The following is a 19,569-nucleotide window of genomic DNA, read 5'->3' as shown; positions in this document are numbered from 1 at the left end:
AATAGTTAAAAATACATTTATATGCACTTACCTGTTAAGATTCTTGACTGTATCCAGTGGAAATGTTATTTGTACACATGGATTCATTGGGATAGAATTCATTGGGATTGAACACATAGATTGCATTTCATAAATTCAATACTATTTATGAAAATGCATCCGCACACATCCTATCCTTGTAACTTCACAGAAAGAGATCGACAACACAAGCAAGCTCCTTTTTGTTTTTCTTTTTTTGTGGAGGTGGGGAGCTCTCCTGCCACACACAGCAGTGCTCAGGGTTTCACCTGGTTCTGCACTCAGGTATCAATGCTGGCAAAACTTGGGTACCACATGGGGCTTCAGGAATGAAACCAGGGTTAGCAACATCAAAAGTAAGCATCCTATGCACTGTACAATGGCTCCAGCACCTAACTCATTTCTTTTCTTTTTTTCTCCCTTTTTTTTGCGGGGGATGGTAGGGTGGACACACATGCTGGTGATTTTTCCTGTCTCTGCGATCAGAGATCACTACTAGAGAGACTGGTGAGACCATATGGGATACTGGGTATCAAAACTTTATCAGTAGAATGAAGGCAAAAGTCCTACCCACTGCACTTATCTTGCTTTTTAACCCTTTAAGATGAGAGGAGAGGCTGGAACCATTAGTAAGTAGGTAGGGTGCTGGCCCTGCAAGCCGCCGACCTGGGTTCAATCCTCAGCATCCCATATTGTCCCCTGAGCACTGCCAGAAGTGATTCCTGAGTGCAGAGTCAGGAGTAACCCCTGAGCATCATCGGGTGTGAGCCAAAAGGCAAAAAACAAAAAAAAAAAACCAACCTGATGAGAGAAGGAAGGTTAGGGGCTGTTTTCCCCATTCACTTTTCCTTTCTGTGCGTTTATTTGTAACTTTGAAGAGTGATGATGTATATAAATGCTTATCGTGCAGTCACAAATAAAAATAATTTAAAAGGCTATAGGAAGTCCCCAAAGCCTTACCTGAGAACTGTGCTACTACTAGGTAATCCCCAGAGAGGTGAAAAACTGACGCTTACAATACAGGTCCTATTATGTCATGCGTGTGAGCACATGCCTTTGTCTCTGTGAGAAGTGCACAAGTCTGTGAACAAGTCAGATCCCAATTAAATTGCGACTCCCACAGGGCAGGCTTTGGTGCTCTCGTCCTCCACCAAGTGTTTCTTATACAAACTTAAATGCACGGAGTCTAGACTTACCACAGAGAGCTGTGGCGCTGCTTAGCTCAGAGCACACTTGCTCAACCCAAGGAAGCTCTGTGCAGGCGAACAGACTTCCTCAGAGTTTCCACCGGAAACCGGAAGCCAGGAACCAGAAACCGTTGGATTGGATGGAAGCGCGAGTTTCGGCAAGTAGCCGCTCACAAGTTGGCCATCCAGTCACTGCCACCTCGTTGGCTGCCTAGAAACTGCCTTCGCTGTCCAGGAATGGAGTTCAGTAGCCCTAAAGTGACTCCCAACGAGACCGACGGGGACCAAAACGAAGCAACGAGCCCGCCAGAGCAGGGGTCTGAGGTGACGTCGCCCCAAAGTACGGAGGTCAAAGAGTCAGAGGCCACGTCCTCTGGCTCCCAGAGATCTGACAGGAAAGAGCAGAGGCGCTTTCACACCAACTGCGTGGAGGCTCCCCTTGCCCTCGCCTTCCAGAAGCTGGGCTGGAGAGTGGGCGCGCACCCCTGGCCTTTCCTGCTGACGCCCTTGGCATTGACAGTTGTCCTGGGCTGTGGCTTCTTTTTCCTGCCCGAGGAGGAGGTGGATGACCAGGAGGAACATTACACCCCCGTCGCGAGTCCCGCCAAGCGTGAGCGGGCGTTCGTGGAAACCTACTTCGTCAACCCGGACAATGAACACTTCTTCCCCTCCAGGCAGAGCGTGGAGTCGCACTTCCTCTCCGTGATCGCGGTGACCGAGGTGGGACAGCTGATGACGCCGGAGACGTTTGAGAAGCTGATTCGTTTGGACCTAGACGTGCGCTCCGTGGAAGCCAAAGCAGAGAACGGGTCCGCCATCACCTTCGAGAAGGTGTGCGCCTCCTACCGGAAGCAGTGCGTGGAGCGCAACCCGCTCCTGTCCCTCTGGGTGCAGCAGGGCCACACCAACCTGTCGGCTGTCTCCTACCCCGTCCACCGGCACGGCAACCACACCATCCTGGTGCTGGCGGGCTACGTCGGAGGGCCCCGCCTCGTCGGGTACGAGCCGTCGGGAGAGGCGAGCCCGAAGATCCAAGCCTTCCGGATGCTGTACTTCCTAAAGACAGAGCAGGTGCAGGAAAGGGAGCTGAGCAAGTTGTGGCTGATGGCGTTCCTGGAGAGAATCAACAACATTAAACTGGACCCAAACTTGGAGAACATCCAGGTACCGGAGACCGGGGGTCATAGGCCAACGGGAGGGAACAAACGGTCTACCCTGAGTGGTTAAAGGATACCTTCCTTGAAGCTACACTGGAGGATGCCACAAACCTTAAACCCTCGGAAGCGTTGCGCTGTGTGTGTCTGTGGTGGGTAGGGAGAGGTCTGGAGGGGCGTGGCGGACTTGCTAAAGGAACCACAAATTCTACATCCTCCACGGTTGTTTTTCAGTGGAGATACTGATCTTGAGGTTTCATTTGGGGGTGAGGGGTATCTTTCTAGGCAAATTGCTTTCAAATTCTTACTGCGAATTGAATTTTTCGCTATTCCCTGGAGCCATACCATCCCCCTGAAACACACCCCGCCCCCCCCACATACACACCGGGTTCATTGAAATAAAAAAGCAAAATAAACATTTTATGTGGTTCTGTTGAAATAAAAGTAGCTAGTTTATAGGTTTTTCGGGTAGGTTAATTGTAATGAAAAATAAAATAAAGATTTTATATGGTTACGTTGAAATTAAAATAGCTAGTTTAGAGCTTTTCAGGTAGATTAGAGCCTGCTACCAAGCACCTACTAGCTGTTCAATAATTGTTAAGCTGGCAAATTTACTAACACTTGTGAAAATTTACTAATACTTCTTCCTGCTGGAAAAAGCCTTTGAATACCAAGCTTTTCTGAAATGATAGTTGTGTAGTTAAAAGTAAAGATAAGCAAAATTATGTCAACCTAGTATGTCAACAAAATACGAAAACAAAGAAAAAGCCACACTTTCTTGATCGTTTTTCTGGATTTCAACATTGTTATACAAAATTTAAAAGTTGTGATTAAGGGGTTTCAAACACTGGAATTTTGAGAAGAAACTATGAAAAGCAGGCCAGATCCTAAAGTCATAATCCATATATTTTTGCTCTTTTAATGATTTGATGAGTAGGCTACAGTGTTTAGTAGTAAGTCACATCCAAATGTTAGAATGAGGATGGGAGTGATAGTACAGTGGGTAGGGCATTTGCCTTGCACATGGCTGTTCAGTTTTGATGCCCAGCATTTCAGAAGGTCCCCAGAGCACTGCCAGAAGTAATTCCTGAGCTCAGAGCCAAGAGTAACCCCTGAGTACTACTGGATGTGACCTCCAAAAAAAATGTTAGAATTAAAGTTATTGACCTGAGTTTATATTTGTGGCAGGTGGTCTACTTTACATCCCTTTCCCGGCTAAAGGAATTTGAGAAAACGACTAACACAGTGATCCCTTTGTTTTACCTGGCATATACTCTGATCATATTATTTGCAGTCATATCGTGCTTCAGGTAAAATTCTTCTATTTATTTTTTTAAATTCTTTTAAAAATATTTTATTGTGGTAAATGATTCATAATGTATATAATAAGAAAGTGTTATTTCCACAAAGGGCATATCCATAAAAGTAAGACATTTTCAAAAATTGTGTTCTAAATTGACCTTTATTCTATGGCATACAGTATTAGAATGAGTTTCTGTAATATTTAAATATGGACGTTCTGGGAATAACAAAACTTAAACTAATTAGTAGATCAGTTTCGGATAAAATCTTTCCCTTCTTGAGCTACACTTTAATCTTTACTCCTGATAAACATAATTGCCTTTCAAGAGATATCTGACTCTCTTCCCATGTAGACTCTTCTTTATGTATAATCATTTCTGACCTAGACCTCCCCTATTCATTCAATAGAAAAATCCAGAAAATTGGACGTTAAGCTCTTAGGAAGTCAAATATAGCTGAACTTTGGTATCATATGAGGAAATTTTAAAAACAAAGAGTCTTCAGCTTCACTCTGAATCCACTGAATTAGGGTCTGCAGACCTAGAACCCATCACATTTAATGTTCTTAGATTCTCTGAATGTATTCTGTTATCAGAAGGACCCATGTCCTTCCTGGGGACTAGAACATTCAGGTGTGTTCTCCCCAGTTCCTACAGTGTTGCATTTTCAAGTCCTTTTCTCTGTTATTTATTGAACATCAAAAGAAAATCATTTAGGAAATATTCACATATCAACCAAAATCCAAGTCATGGTAGTCAATAACATACATCTCTCCCCCAACTCTAAAAATTTACACCAAAAAAATCCAGAAATTTAAATGAGGAAATAAGAATAAACATATCCATATTGAATTTTAGCCTGATCAGTCTGATATCAAATGCACCTTTGAACATCAAAAGAAAATCAAAAGAAAACTTTGCTATTATCAAAATCAAAAGAAAACTTTGCTATTATCAAAATCTCCCATTTTTTAAATGTTTAATTCCTGTAAGCTCTTATAAGCCAATATAATGTTGTTTTTAGGAAGCATTGGGGGAGACAGGTATTCACAACATTCATAATTTATTGTAATAAAGCAATTTATCTACTTTTTTTCTGAAATTGTGGTAATGTGTAAATTTGGGGCTCCGAATAGAACTCACATTGGGCAAAAGAGGGAAATTACAACCGTGCTGTAACAGAACTCTATTTAATAAGAAGAAAGCTCGGGGGCTGGAGCGATAGCACAGCGGGTAGGGCGTTTGCCTTGCACATGGCCGACCCGGGTTCTAATCCCAGCATCCCATATGGTCCCCTGAGCACCGCCAGGGGTAATTCCTGAGTCAAGAGCCAGGAGTAACCCCTGTGCATCACCGGGTATGACCCAAAAACCAAAAAAAAAGAAGAAAGCTCATCTGATTGATGTGGTCTTAAAGTCATGTGTGAGAGGATCTTTAAGTCATTTTCTTTCTATTTTGGAATCACTGGGTCCGTTTTCTTAGTTGACTCTTTCTAATCTTCAAAGCAAATTTAGTTTCTACCACCAGAGGCAGGCATCAGTATTTCCTTTAAAGCAGTTAATAAAACCAGAAGTTGATGTCAAAAATACTTCAACGTAATGTTAGTTATAGGTAAGTACTAAATCCATATTTTTAAATGCTTAGATATTTTCTTTTTTGTGTGTGTGTATAACAAATAAGCATGTGTGGGCTGGAGCAATAGTACAGTGTAGGGCATTTGCTTTGCATGCGCCCAACCCAGGTTCAATCCCCTGCATTCCATCTGGTCCCCCGAACACCACCAGAAGTAATTCCTGAGCACAGAGCCAGGTGTAACCCCTGAGCATCTCTGGGTGTGATTTTAAAATAAAATAAATAAATAAATAAATAAATAAATAAATAAGCATGTGCTATTCAAAATGGCAACTTTAGTCTTTTCTTTTATTCTCTCTCTCTCTCTCTCTCTCTCTCTCTCTCTCTCTTTTTAAATTAGGAACAACTTTTCTAAAATCCCCTTCATCAATAGAAAGGGATCCTCAAAAAAATTTGTTTTTCTTTTTGGGTCACACTTGGTGATGCACAGGGGTTACTCCTGGCTCTACACTCAGGAATTACTCCCGGTGGTGTGCGGGGGACCACATGGGATGCTGGGAATCGAACCTGGGTTGGCCGCGTGCAAGGCAAATACCCTCCCCGCTGTGCTATCGCTCCAGCCCCTCAAAACTTTTTAAAAGGAGAAATTCATACTTTTGGTTATCCACAATAGAAATTAAATGCTCTGTATGAAATATAGGACTTAAGATGGGATTTGTGGTTAGTTAGAGTAGGATGTGCAAATGAAAAGAGAACTGGGTATGGATATTTTCTTTGCTACAATCTTCCCTCCATATGCTGTGTGTTATATTCAGACATCCCTAGAAATCAGAGTTGGAACCAGTCATCTTCCATGTTTTAGCATAGCTTCAGTTCTCAAGTGCTAGTTCACAGATAAGTAATTGCTAGCTGCATGAGAATCATACAGAATAAGTTGGTAAGAGTACAGATTCCCAATTTTTGTATAGCTTTGTATTTTTAGTGGGTCTGGTGTATTCCTTGAAAGTTCGAAGTCCTCAGCATATGTGTCAATTACTCACCAGGATGGTTCTAATTAGGTATCCAAGTCAAGAATATTAGAAATTGGTACAGAAGGTTGGGTGCTTGCCCTGCATGCAGCCAATCTAGGTTTCATCCCCTGCATCCCATACAGTGGGATGCCAGGAGCCTGCCGGGAATGATCCCTGAGTGCGGAACTAGGAGTAAACCCTGAGCACTAGATGGTGTGGCCCAAAAACAAAAACAAAGAATTTTAGAAATTGAGGGACATGTTTAGTTTTAGAAGAAATGAACCGCACAAATTCCATAATTTTTCCCTCCAAATTTACAGGATCAGCTGTTTACGAAACAAAATGTGTGTTGCCATCTTTGGAGTGTTCTCTGTTGCCTTGGCAGTAATAAGTGGCTTTGGCCTGCTGTTGTACCTTGGGGTGCCATTTGTGCTCATAGTTGCAAATGCACCATTTCTTATTCTAGGTGAGTACTACAAAATGAGGCTACACATTATGTCTGTGGTAGAGGTAGGGGAGGTGGTAAAAGGGAGGAATTTAAGCAGAATTGCCATATTTAAGAGTTGCCACATATTCAAAATTAGGTGCCAGGAAAAAACTCAAAAATAGTACTGCATTTTTAGTATTGGAAAATTCACAATGCCAAATGTAAAAAACAGACAAGAGATGTGAATAGAGGATTCTTTTTCTTCCTCTCTCTCTGTCTCTGTTCCTCTCTCTGTCTCTCCCTCTCTCTCTTCTTTTCATAGTGCAACATATAAGAATCCCAGAGTACTACTCAATGACCAAACTCATGCCTTTGAGGTATGAGTTCAATACCTGGTGCTACTACATCTTACCCACAGGAAGTAAGATCCTGACAGTACTGTTGTCTGTGATGCCTGGTGCTGCCACAGTGTGTGATCTTCAATGCACAGCCAGGTATACATGTGCACTTCATCCTAGTGTGCAAGCAGCACATCCAAGCCTATGCAGCCTCTGAGTGTGGCCAGAAAACAATAGCAACCAAATAGGGGAAGTTTGAATGAGAGTAGAGTGGATGAAAAAAATTAACTAGCAAGAAAACTGCATGTGCACATGCACACATGTGCATGTGTGTGTGTGTGTGTGTGTGTGTGTGTGTGAAAGAGAGAGAGATAGAGAGAGGCAGAATTGGAGGAAGGAGAGAAAGGGGAAAGAAAGAAGAGTCTATTAACTACACAGCACTTCTTAAGTATACCACATGATAGCTAGACTCAATCAATGAGTCCATCTTATATTTTAAGCAACAGAATATTGGCAAAGTAAGCATTTTTGTGAATTGCTGTGAAATGACTCATGAAAAAAATTGACCTCTCAAGTAATCTAAAGGAACCAAACATATATTACTAATTCTGCATCAGTTAGCACCCCGCCAACCAGGTCCCTGATCTCTTCATTAAGATAACCTAAGTGATGACTATAGAAATAGGAGACGCTATACACAAATAGTAGGAGCTGATACAAAGCACAGACTTACTATAGACAAAAGAGTGACGAATTAGTTGTGCTTTCAGAGGTAACCAGAGAAAGCATCCAAGAAAGTGGTATTTAAGAACAGATTGAGCAAGTTAAGTGTCAAGACCTTATGAGATGGGCAAAGAAAACACTTTACATCTTTAAATTGGTCTATGTAAATTTTAGTGGATGATAATATGGATGAAGACTCTGCTTTTTTGCCAGGTGTCGGTGTCGATGACGTGTTTATCATGATTTCTGCTTGGCAGGAGAGCGGTTACTCTGAGAATATATCACAGCGATTATCTGACATCTATTTTAAGGTGGCAGTGTCCATTACAATCACCAGCCTCACCAATGTCTTGGCCTTCTATACAGGGGTGCTGACCTCTTTCAGGTCGGTACAGTACTTTTGCCTCTATACAGGAACAACCCTAATTTTTTGTTATTTGTATAACATCACTTGTTTTGGGGCAGCTATGGCTCTGGATGGTAAAAGAGAAGTAATTTGTGTACGCCAACTGCAAGGAAAAGAACTAATTCCTGGCCAAAGATGGTACTCATTGAAAAAGTGCTGCTGTTTGCCACCAGACTCTGACCAGGGTAAAGAAGCTGACTTGCATCTAGCAAGTTTGTTCTTTAGAAACTACTTTGGACCTTTTATCACACACCCTGTGTCCAAAGTCTTTATAGTGCTCATATATGTTCTATATATCTTGTGTAGTATATATGGATGTTTTCGAGTGAAAGAAGGCATAGACCTTCGAAATTTAGCAAGTGATGATTCCTATATCAAACCATATTTTGATGTGGAAGAAGAAAATTTTTCACACTATGGCCCCAGAGTTATGGTTGTTATTACTAAGCCTCTAGACTACTGGAATAAAGATACCAGGGGAAAGTTGGACAAGTGTCTAAAAGATTTTGAAGACAATAGCTATGTAGATGGCAATCTTACAGAGTTTTGGTTAAAAGCATATGTAGGCTATTTAGAAATGCAAAGCAAAGATCCCAATAATGAAGAAGTCTTTTTTGATGAGCTCTTCATATTTTTACGAAGCCAGGACAGATTTCTGTTTGATGTCTCTATTAACCCCCGGCCAACCCTTGAAGTCTTATCTTCCCGGGCCTTCATTCAGACCATAGGTGTTTCTTCGTCAACCAATAAGAAGAAAATGTTAATCCAATTACGAAGCATAGCTGAACAGTGTGAAATTCCTCTACTGGTGTATAGCAAGGAATTCATATATTACGACCAGTATGCTGTAGTCATTGAAAACACTATTCGAAATGTCATTGTGGCATCAGTAATTATGTTTTTTGTTTCATTATTATTAATTCCTCACCCGCTGTGTTCCTTGTGGGTCACTTTCGCTATTGCCTCTGTGATTGTGGGGGTAACAGGTTTCATGACATTCTGGAATGTCAATCTTGATACTATCTCCATGATTAACCTTGTCGTTTGTATAGGGTTTTCTTTTGATTTTTCTGCACATATTTCTTATGCATTTGTTTGTAGTTCTAAGCCCTCAGCAAACCAAAAATCAATTGAGGCATTGTATAAGCTAGGCTACCCAGTGCTACAAAGTGCAGTTTCAACAATAATTGGGGTGTCTGTCTTGGCTGTAGCTAAAGCATACATCTTCAGGACATTTTTTAAGATTATGTTTCTGGTAATGGTATTTGGGGCTTTTCATGGCCTAATTTTCATTCCAGTATTCCTAACATTTTTTTGAAGGTTTCTTTTGGGATTGTTTGAGGGATAGATTTATATCTAAGAGGCCTATTATTTTTCAGCATCTCCATTTGCTTTGGCAAAAAGTTCAGTATAATCATAAAAAGTATATTTGATGAGTGTGTGTTTATGTTTCTAAGAATGATACTATCAAATAATAAATAACAGTAATAGTTAAATATTTGTACTGAAATATTTCAATATTTTCATACAGAAAAGCACAACTATCTTCACAAGTAGAATATTACTAAGGTTACCAGAAATCTCTTTCTATATAGTAGGTATCTTTTCAATGATATGTGGTTTTTAGAGAATTGAAGTATCCCACAAATTAGCTATTTTAGTGGTAAAATTAAAATATCAATTAAAAAATATTATCAATTAAAGACTTAACTAAAATAATGAGAACATATTTCTAACTAGAGTCCCAGATGAAGAGACAATATGATAGAGAAACATTTGATGAATTATGGATGAAATATTGCCAGCACTGTAGCAGTAGCACTGTGGACTGGAGTGATAGCCTAGCAGGTAGGGCATTTGCCGTGCATGCAGTTGACCTGGATTCGATTCCTCCGCCCCTCTCGTAGAGCCTGGCAAGCTACCAAGAGTATCTCGCCTGCATGGCAGAGGCTGGCAAGCTACCCGTGGCATATTCAATATTCGACGTTACTGGTGCCTGTTCGAGCAGATTGATGAGCAATGGGATGACAGGGACAGTGACTGTATAGCTCTGTAGCACTGTTGTCCTGTTCATCGATTTGTTCATCGATCAGGCGCCAGTAACGCCTCCATTCATATCTGTCACATGCTAGTGTAGCCCAATGGCGTCTGCTCTCTCCAGCAATATGAAATGAGGCCTGTTATTGTTACTGTTTTTGGCATATTGAATGTGCGACAGGTAGCTTGCCAGGCTCTGCAGTGCGGGCAGGATACTCTCAGTAGCTTGCCAGGCTCTCTGAGAGGGACGGAGAAAAACTTCATCTCTCTCTTCCAGAAGCTTCGTTTTATAGTCTCTGGATCTTGGCCATTGATGAGATTACATGGCAACAAGGGCAGTTTGTGAGTATGACTGCCACGTTACTGGAAAACTGTGGGTCTGGGTGGAGGAGGCCCAGTCCTGATCTAAGCAGGCTTGGAGATCTCAGCCACAGTCCAACATACCTGGGTTCCTCTGTCGGTTCCTACATGCGTGAGGCATGTCCAAGCATGTGGAGAATGACCTTGAGCATGGCTGTGGTTGGGTTCTGGAGGTTTTTGGCTGCCAGGGCTTTGCTTGGGGTGAGGAGAGAGACTCAGCCTGCCCCCCTTTGAGGGGCCCTGGTTAAGACTGTCTGGTGCGGGGGCAGGAGTTTCTGACAAATAAATATTGCCAGATAGAATGGAAATCTTTAGTCATAGTTTCTGAAAGTTCAAATAAACCCTAGGTAGAATTGGGGTGGAAGGAGGGCTGGAGCAGTACTATAGAGGCACTTGCCTCTATCCCCAGCACTCCATGTAGACCCCTGAGTCCTCCTGGAGTGATCCCTGAGCACAAGGCCAGAAGTAAGCCTGAGAGCCACCAGGAGTGACTCATAATCTAAGAAAACAAAGAGAAAATCTTTTTTTTAAATGTGCTTGCTTTCAAAACACATTCAAGAAAATTTGAACAATACAGAGAAACTCGGCGGGGCGGGGGGGCATGGTTTTATTTTGGTTTTGGTTATTTTGGACTACTTCCGGCAATGCTCAGGGGTTCCTACTGGCTAAGTACTCAGGAACAACTCCTGGTAGTGCTTGAGGGACCATAAGGGATGCTGGGGATTGAACTTCAGTCAGCTATGTGTAAAGCAAGTGCCCTACCCACTGTAATGTCATTCGGCCCTAAGAAACCTGTTGTTCACAAAACCTCAAATCCTTTCATGGCCCAATCCTGATCAGCGCTGAATATACAAATAACTCAAAATTATGTTGTTATTTGATTTTGATTATTTGGCTCTAGCAAGGGTCTGTCTCCCTCCCCTGCTTGCAGAAAGCTTGGGGGAAAGCTTCAAACACCTGAGCCACCTATAAGTGGTAGGAGATGTCCATAGAGCCACCAAACATGGGAATGCCATAACCAAGCAAGTGTACAACCTCGGTTATCACAGCAAAGCAGCAGCAAAGGCAAGGGAAGAAGACAAATGCGTCATGATGATAAGTGTAGAAAGCAGAGAGCAAAGTGCAGTTCCATCTTATGCAAGTCCACAAGATGGAGCTGTGATCTTTGAAAATTTAAAGCATTCTTCATACCAAGGAGAGAAATCTCAGCAAGTGGGTCAATAGGTGTTTATTATATAATAAGTTCTGACAACTCTGATTTAAGTATTTAAAAATAAAGTCCCATTGATTTATAACATTGTATATGTTCTAGGGGTACAGACTCACACCCCTTCAAATTTGCATGCTACCATATTACACCAACATAAAAGAATACACCACCAAGTGTGCCCACTCCCCCAAATAAAAAACTTTCTTACCTATGTCTGGTTTATAGAGTGATTCATCTGATCTTCCTCCAAAAACATTGAAAGTTCTCTAAGTTTCCTTACCTAACTTGTTTTTCCTGAGTCTTAGAACTTAGATTGTAAGCATTACTGTTGATACAAAAATGAGAGGAAACAGCACTTCCCTTTTCTCCTTCACATCTACTGAAGGGAGTATGAAGTCTAATAACGATTTATGAAACCTAATAATGTCCTGGAGATTGAAAAGGAGATTGCCTCACTCTTCCTCAGATAATAGTATTCTGTCTTCAATCTCTGAAATCCACTCTCTGCATTCATGACTTCACTACATTCAAGAGTTTTCACAAATTATAGGACTAATATTTACTTTCAAAATAGACAGAGGGAAACATTTCCTTAATACTAATGAAAACCGGAAATGCTTTTCTAAGTTCCTAATGGATTTCATCTTTTCATGTAACAGTTTAGATCAATAAACATCTATGCAAGATCAGTAAGCCTTTTGCAAGCTGTATCCTATGCAGGTGTTTGGAAAAAGATTGAGGAAATCTAACCCAGACCTCAAAGAGCACAAAATCTATTTGGAGCAAAGAAATATAGGAAGAAATAATGATCTTACATTATGATAAATCCAATAATAGAGATATATAAAGTATGGACTGGAGTGATAGCACAGCAGGTAGGGTATTTGCCTTGCATGATGCTGTCCTGGGTTCGATTCCTCCATCCCTCTCTGAGAGCCCAGCAAGCTACTGAGAGTATCCTGCCCACACGGCAGAGCCTGGCAAGCTACCCATGACATATTTGATATGCCAAAAACAGTAACATCAAGTCTCACAATGGAGACGTTACTGGTGCCCACTCCAGCAAATTGATGAACAACAGGACAGACGACAGTGCTAGTGTGATAGTGCTATATAAAGTGTGAAGGTAACATAGCAAGGACTGATTATGTCTGGAGGGGCATATAAGTCTTCACAAATGAGGTGATAAGAAGCTAGCAATGGGTAAATTCTTTATCTTAACCATCTTTTCTAGTTAGTTGGAAAACTAGTAGAGTTTATTGCATTGGGTAAAAAAAATCATTTTTTTTAATTGAGGGTTGCAGATATGACTTGGAATTGCTAAAACCTATTCAAGATGTTTGTAGTTGATTAGAGTTTATATGTAAATGCAGTGTCATGTCAGCCAGTGGAAGCAACTTAAAAATGAAGGGACACCAACATACATCAAATGCCAGGTGTGTAAGTGAAATGTAGTAGAAGGTGGACCACTAGATAAAGCAATTTCAGTGACATAGTGAGGCCCAACATAAGTAAACTCCTAAAGAGGAAGTTAGAAATAAGATCCAGTGAGCGTAGATACTTCTCCCAATACACCAGAATGAACTGTCAACAAGTTTGAAAATAAGAAACTCAGAAAATGGTCATTAAAAGTATGTTTATTCTCTGCCATTTATTCCTCTCATTTCTCTTTATTTTATTTAGAGGGATTTGGGGGCTACAACCAGTGATGCTCAGGACACAATGTACTGCTAAAATCAACTGAGTTTAGATGTATAAACCTCATACTATTTCTTCAGTTCCAGCATCCCTCATTTCTTGTCTCCTCATATACTTTCAGTGCTAAGGATCAAATCCAGGCCCTCATACATCTAAGGCACAGGTTCTGCCATTGAGTATTCTTTGTGGACCAGGCATCTGGATTTCTTAAGTTGGTAACTGCAATAAATCTAACAATGTAGGGCTCATATTCTAAATGATTTGTCTAAGAGAATTTTTTTCTTACATATGTTTAGCAGCATTTTAAAACTTTAGCTTAACAAATGGAACTAAAACTCTTTAAAAAGGAAATGCTTTGTTTGAAGAAACATCTTGCTGAGCCTGTCTGAGAAAGATGGATTTTGTGAGCACAGATGTCAGCTGGTGCCAAGATACAGAAGATGGTTGTACTGTGTAAAAGAAGGGGAAGAATTTATTGCTCTTGCTCTTTCAAAACAATTCCCTTTTACTCTGTCTACCCTGCTGAAAATCTTTGGTAGGATACACTCTGGTGTTTTTTTTTAATTTATTTTTTAATAAGTGAATCACCGTGAGGGTACAGTTACAGATTTATACATTTTTGTGCTCATGTTTCCCTCATACAAAGTTTGAGAACCCATCCCTTCACCAATGCCCATTCTCCACCACAAATAAACCCAGCATCCCTCCCACCCTCCCCAATCCCATCTCCCCCCACCACACCCATCTCCCCCCCACTGTGGCAGGGTATTCCCTTTTGTTCTCTCTCTCTAATTAGGTGTTATGGTTTGCAATAAAGATGTTGAGTGGCCACTGTGTTCAGTGGATACACTCTGTTCTTAATGGCTTTGTGCAAAGTTAGTCTGTTGTTTGTATCCTGGTAAAAGCTGAGTTACAAATCTGGGTCAACCTCCTGTTGAAAACACATCTTAACATTTCAAAACTGGAGTCCAGATAAGGAAAGATATGGTGCCCTCCAGGAACCAGAAATAAAGAGAAGTGGCAGAACTGGGAAGTTGGAGCCTTTCAAGTCTGAGTAGCATGGAAGCCCTCTGTTTTAGCTGCTTACAAACAGATGATAAATTCCTTGAGAAAAAGATATCAACTCTTAAACATCTAACATCATAGAAAACCCACACATTTTGAGGCACATAGTAATCTCGTGTTAAAATATCTGTGGAAATTTTAACAATTTTTAATTTCTTCATTTAATTTAGAAATTAAATTATCATTAAATTTAAAATAAAATTATTAAATTTAAAAGATTAAATAAAATTTCTTTCATAAAATAGCCAAAATTTTTTTCCTAGAATAAAAAATAAGCATCTTTTTTCCTTTTTAAAAATATTATTGAGTTGCTGTTTTTGGTGGTGGTGATGGTGGTGGTGGTGGTGGTGGTGGTGGTGGTGTGTGTGTGTGTGCGTGTGTGTGTGTGTGTGTGTGTGTGTGTGTGTGTGTGTGGTGCTGCTGCTGCTGCTGCAGATCCAAACCAGAGCTTCACACAAGTAAGCATGCTCTGTATCGTTCTGAGCCACAAGGCTGGCTCCCAAATTTTTTTTAAATTAACTTCTAGCATTAAAAACTTTACCTTCTAGCCAAATTAATTTACAATAATGAATAATATTTCTAACAATTCAATTCTTAATAAGACACTATGCTGCACTTTAAAAACAGCATTTTTAGGACCAGGGCGATAGTACAGGCTGCAGGGCATTTGCCTTGCATAATCAGCCAATTACCTGCATCTTATATGGTTCCCCTGAGCAAGCCGCCAGGAGTATTCCTGAGTTCAGAGTCAGGAGTAACCTCTGAGCATCACCAGGTGTGTCCCTCACCCTGCCAAAAAGGTGTTTTAGCATAACTTTGCTTTTTGGGCCACGCGGGTGATGCACAGGGATTACTCCTGGTCTTGTGCTCAGGAATTACTCCTGGCAGTGCTCAGGAGATCACGAGATGCAGGATTTGGGTCAGTAGCATGCAAAGCAAATGCCCTGCCCGCTGTATTCTTGCTTCAGTCCCATAAGTTAAAATTTTTTTTTTTCAAATACAACACAAAATGCCTTACTAAAATTTTTATTTTATTTTTGCTTATTTTGGGCGGCAATGCACAGGGGTTTCTTCTGGTGTTAGCACTCAGGAATTATTCCTGGTGGTGCTCAGGGGACCATATAGGATGCTGGGAATCGAATCGGGTTGCCCAGGAGCAAGGAAAACCCCCTAGCTGCTGTGCTATTGCTCCAGGCCAAATAAAATTTTAATGAAAAATGTATCACTGTTATCACTGTCATCAATTTGCTCCAGTGGGCACCAATAACGTCTCCATTCGTCCCTGTTGCATGCTAGTGTAGCTCAGTGGTGTATTGGGGGCTCTTTCAGGGTCAGGGGAATGAGGACTCCCCTGTTACTGTTTTTGGTATATCGAGTATGCGCCACAGGTAGCTTGCCAGGCTCTGCTGTAAAAAAACTATAGTATCTGAATTTATCAGAGACACAACTAATTGATACCTATAAAGCCTTAGGATCTTCCTCTATCCTCCCTCCCTCATTTTTATTGAGGCACCGTGATGTACAGTACTGTTGATAGTTTCACACATACATCCTAGTAGCACACCCACCCACCTGAGTATTTGCTTCCAATGTCTTGCAATGTCCCAAAGACCCCAGGCCCAGGTAAGCTCAATTCCCCCTTGAACAAGCAGGGGGTAGCTCATAGAATCAACTTGTTTTAGAAAACTTCTTTGTCCTTTCACATTAAAACCGATAGTTTAAAACTATATCTAAAAAAAAAAAAGTTCGGTCAGCAATACTTGCATTCTGATGCAAAAAGCATGGTTGAGAATAAGAAAATTTCTCAACGGAATGGCAGCTGCCTAATTGCCGGTCTCAGAAGAGTGAATTTTTGGAGAAGAGTTTAAGTTTCTTCTATTTTTGTATCTCTGGGGCTTGAGCTGACTTTCGTGGCACTGTTTGTGTGCACGTGTTTAATGGCCGAATTGTATCCCGGATTTCAGATATAAACGCGCAGTTTCTCATTACCCAGAAGTTCAGATCCGATTAGAGGGCTAAGAAGTCTTTTGTAACGGGTATATCGGGTACTAATAACTCTATACATTCCCCAGACTTACTAGGCAAGCTACAAGGGGTTCAACATTCACAGGTATCAATTTCTCGTTCTCAGTACACCCGGGAAACTCACCTTCCCAATGTGACCAAACCATGACCTATTTCCCAGCGTGGGAGATACTCCCCGCCCGGAACAGAACCATGGGCTGGTGGTGGGGTGGCGTAGCAGTCCTCGTGCAACTGGGGAGCTGGGGCCTCCCTAGAGCTCACTAGATGGGGCTGGGGGAGGCGGGGGAAAGGGGTGATTCTTTTTTTTTTTTTTCCTGTAAAGGGAACGCTAGGGCAAGTAAATGTTGGAACTTCTGCAAAGCGTTCAGAGGAGCGAGAACAAAGGTGAGAAACGGTTAATCCAGGTTGATTCACAGTAGCTCTGCGGGTAGTTTGGCTCATTTGTGGAAAGCAGCATCACCAGGGCGCAGAGCGTGGGTAGTACAGCGGGGTGGGCGTTTGCCTCGCTCACTGCCGACCCGGTTCGACCCCCGCACCCCGTAGAGTCCCCCAAGCCCGCCAGGAGTGATGTGACCGCGGAGCCAGGACTAAGCCCTGAGCACCTTCGGGCGTGGCTCAACAGCCTTCCCGCCCCGTGACCCACCCGCAAAGTGCTGCGCAGCCCCCGCCCCCCGCCCATGCCAGCAGCTGCCACAGCGGCCGAGGCGGTCACAGGACCCCCAATTCTTGGAGTCTTATTTCTTCCGAAACATAAACGTGGCTATTAAGCGGCCCCGTGGCGTTTCTTGCCAACAGCCGGTACCCCGCGGACACATTTTTGCTGTCGTTGTTGCTGTGAATGTGGGGGCTCCCGGGCCGGCCGAGGAGGGGTTCCGGAGGACCGGCGGGTCGGGCCCAGGCCCGGGGAGCCCAGGGGCGGGCGCGGCGGGGCGCGGCGGGGGCGGCCCGGGGAGGAGCGAGCGGCGGCGGCGGCCGAAGCGCTTCCTGTGGCCGGTTTCCGGCTCCGGGTCTCGGGAGGACCCGCCCCGCCGCGACTTTCAGACTCGGACCATGGCCTCGTGCTGGTGGCGCTGGCGGCCCCGCGGCTCCTGGGGGCCAGCGGCTCGGAGCTCCGGGCCGGGCGGCGGCGGCGGCCGAGCGGGGCCGGCGGGGCCGCGCGCCGCAGCTGCCGGGCGCGCGCAGGTGAGCGGGGGCGCGCGCGGCGGGGCGCAGAGGTCACGGCGCCAATGACAGCCGCGCGGGGAATGAATGGGAGCCGCGCCGCCGCCGACACGCGTGCCGGGACGCTCCGGGGGCGCAGCCCGGACCCGGGGAGACGTCGCGGGGGTCGGAGGAAAGCGCACAACGTCTCCGGAGACCGGGTCCAGCCGGGAGGGCTTGTCTGCGGCGAGCTCCTTGCCAGTTGCACACAGGACTCGGAGGGATCGTTTGAGCAAAATAAAAGTGGCCAGCGCTCGGACCAAGGACCTCGGTGGCCTTGCATGAGTGGGCCAAGGCCTTGCGGAGAGTCCAGCGCTTGTGCTGAGGGTGGATCTTCGTCCTTCAGGGCTGGTTTCCGGGAAGACCATACCTGGGTGCGGTGGACGTTGTCGCCAGTGCTAATACCTCGCGCTTTCATTTGACCTTTGATTCCTTGAAGGAAAGTCAGAATCTCAGCGCTGACCCTGAATCTCCCCAGTTGCCTTAGGACCCAGATTCATCTCCCCACCCCCTAACCCCGTGCCCTCCAAATTGGACGACTCTCTGGTCCGTTTGACCACTATAAACTGCTAGTTTTTATAATGATTCCTTCTGCACTTTGAAGTGATCAATCCTCTAAGTGCTGTGGCCCAGGCTGTTGAACAGTAGCTGAAGACTGGCCCCACCGTCTTTCTTTCTTCGTTTTTCTTTTTGGGTCACACCCGGAGATGCACAGGGGTTACTCCTGGCTCATGCACTGAGGAGTTACGCCTGGCGGTGCTCGGGGACCATATAGGATGCTGGGAATTGAACCGGGGTTGGCCACGTGCAAGTTAAATGCCCTACCCGCTGTGCTATCGCTCCAGCCTCCCCCCCCCCCACACACACACACCGTCTTTCTTAAAGACTTCACCAGTCTCAAGACTCGACTCATTTGGTTTGGCCTTTTTTTGTTTTTGTTTGAGGGGACACACCTGGCCGTGCTCACGGCTTCCTCCATGGGGTCACCCCTGGTGGGGCTAAGGTAAGGGGTGATCCCATATGGGGTGCCAGGCATCGAACCTGAGTGAGCAGTGTGCCAGGCAAACGCCCAAGCTGCTGTCTTGTCGCTCCTGCGGGAATTTGGACTTTGAAAATTGGTACTCCAGTCACCAGAGTATCCTCAGTGACCATCTACTAGTATTACAAATGTTACTTTTGTAATGCTCTACTTTGTATCGAAGTGGATGCATATTACAGTTCAACAAAGTACAAGTCTTTCGGCACATATTGACGGGATTGTATACTGGTCAGTCTATCAAGAGAAAATATCCTGAGCCAAAATGCATTTAATATACTTAACCTACCTCGCATCATAGCTCAGTCTTGCCAGCCTAAACAAAGTCAGAGCACCATTGATCTACAGTTAGGTGTAATCATCTAACACAAAACCTTTATTATAATAAAAGATTGAATAGCTTGTGTAATTGGCTGAAACTATTCGGAGATTGAACAATACCGTATATTAAGATACAAAGGAAATGCGATCGGAATACTTTATTCCTATTACTTCACACCACAGTAACGTCCAGAAACTCATTAAGTCCTGCTACATGTAAGTCTACCCTCTGTGGGTATTTGGAGAGAGAAAGGCAGCTGGGCTAGTAGACAGACTGCACAGGAAAAAGAACCAGCTGAGAGAGGGCTTTGTGGGATGGATCCATTTAATGACTGCATTAGTTAGCAATGCACATATTTCCAGCTCCTCAGGTTTATAAATTAGCTAGTAATGGTCCTTGGGCATCACCAGGTGTGGACCAACATCCTAGAAGATAAATATATTTTTAAAAATAATTTAAGTCAGTCATGGACTGGAGCGA

At 43.4% G+C, this 19,569-nt stretch overlaps 2 protein-coding genes across 4 annotated transcripts in view; both read left to right on the top strand.

The window, feature by feature from the left end:
* The first annotated feature begins 1,442 nt into the window (after nt 1–1,442).
* LOC101558855 (patched domain-containing protein 3) lies at nt 1,443–9,454 on the top strand. Its single transcript, XM_012931984.2, has 4 exons — nt 1,443–2,369; nt 3,548–3,669; nt 6,563–6,708; nt 7,944–9,454. The coding sequence occupies exons 1-4, from the start codon at nt 1,443–1,445 to the stop codon at nt 9,452–9,454; spliced, it is 2,706 nt and encodes a 901-aa protein (XP_012787438.1).
* An 8,127-nt stretch (nt 9,455–17,581) lies between these two features.
* The window catches only part of PDSS1 (decaprenyl diphosphate synthase subunit 1), a 46,093-nt gene continuing 44,105 nt past the window's right edge, over nt 17,582–19,569 (top strand). For all 3 annotated transcript variants that reach the window (XM_055147457.1, XM_055147456.1, XM_055147458.1), the window contains exon 1: nt 17,582–17,713. In XM_055147457.1, the coding sequence (XP_055003432.1) occupies nt 17,582–17,713 (132 nt within the window). The remainder of the gene's footprint in view (nt 17,714–19,569) is intronic.

This window comes from Sorex araneus, chromosome 9 (assembly GCF_027595985.1).
Source record: "Sorex araneus isolate mSorAra2 chromosome 9, mSorAra2.pri, whole genome shotgun sequence".
NCBI classification, from domain to species: Eukaryota; Metazoa; Chordata; class Mammalia; order Eulipotyphla; family Soricidae; genus Sorex; species Sorex araneus.
The sequence above is the reverse complement of the archived record's forward strand: the minus strand, read 5'-3'. Positions and strand labels throughout refer to the sequence as shown.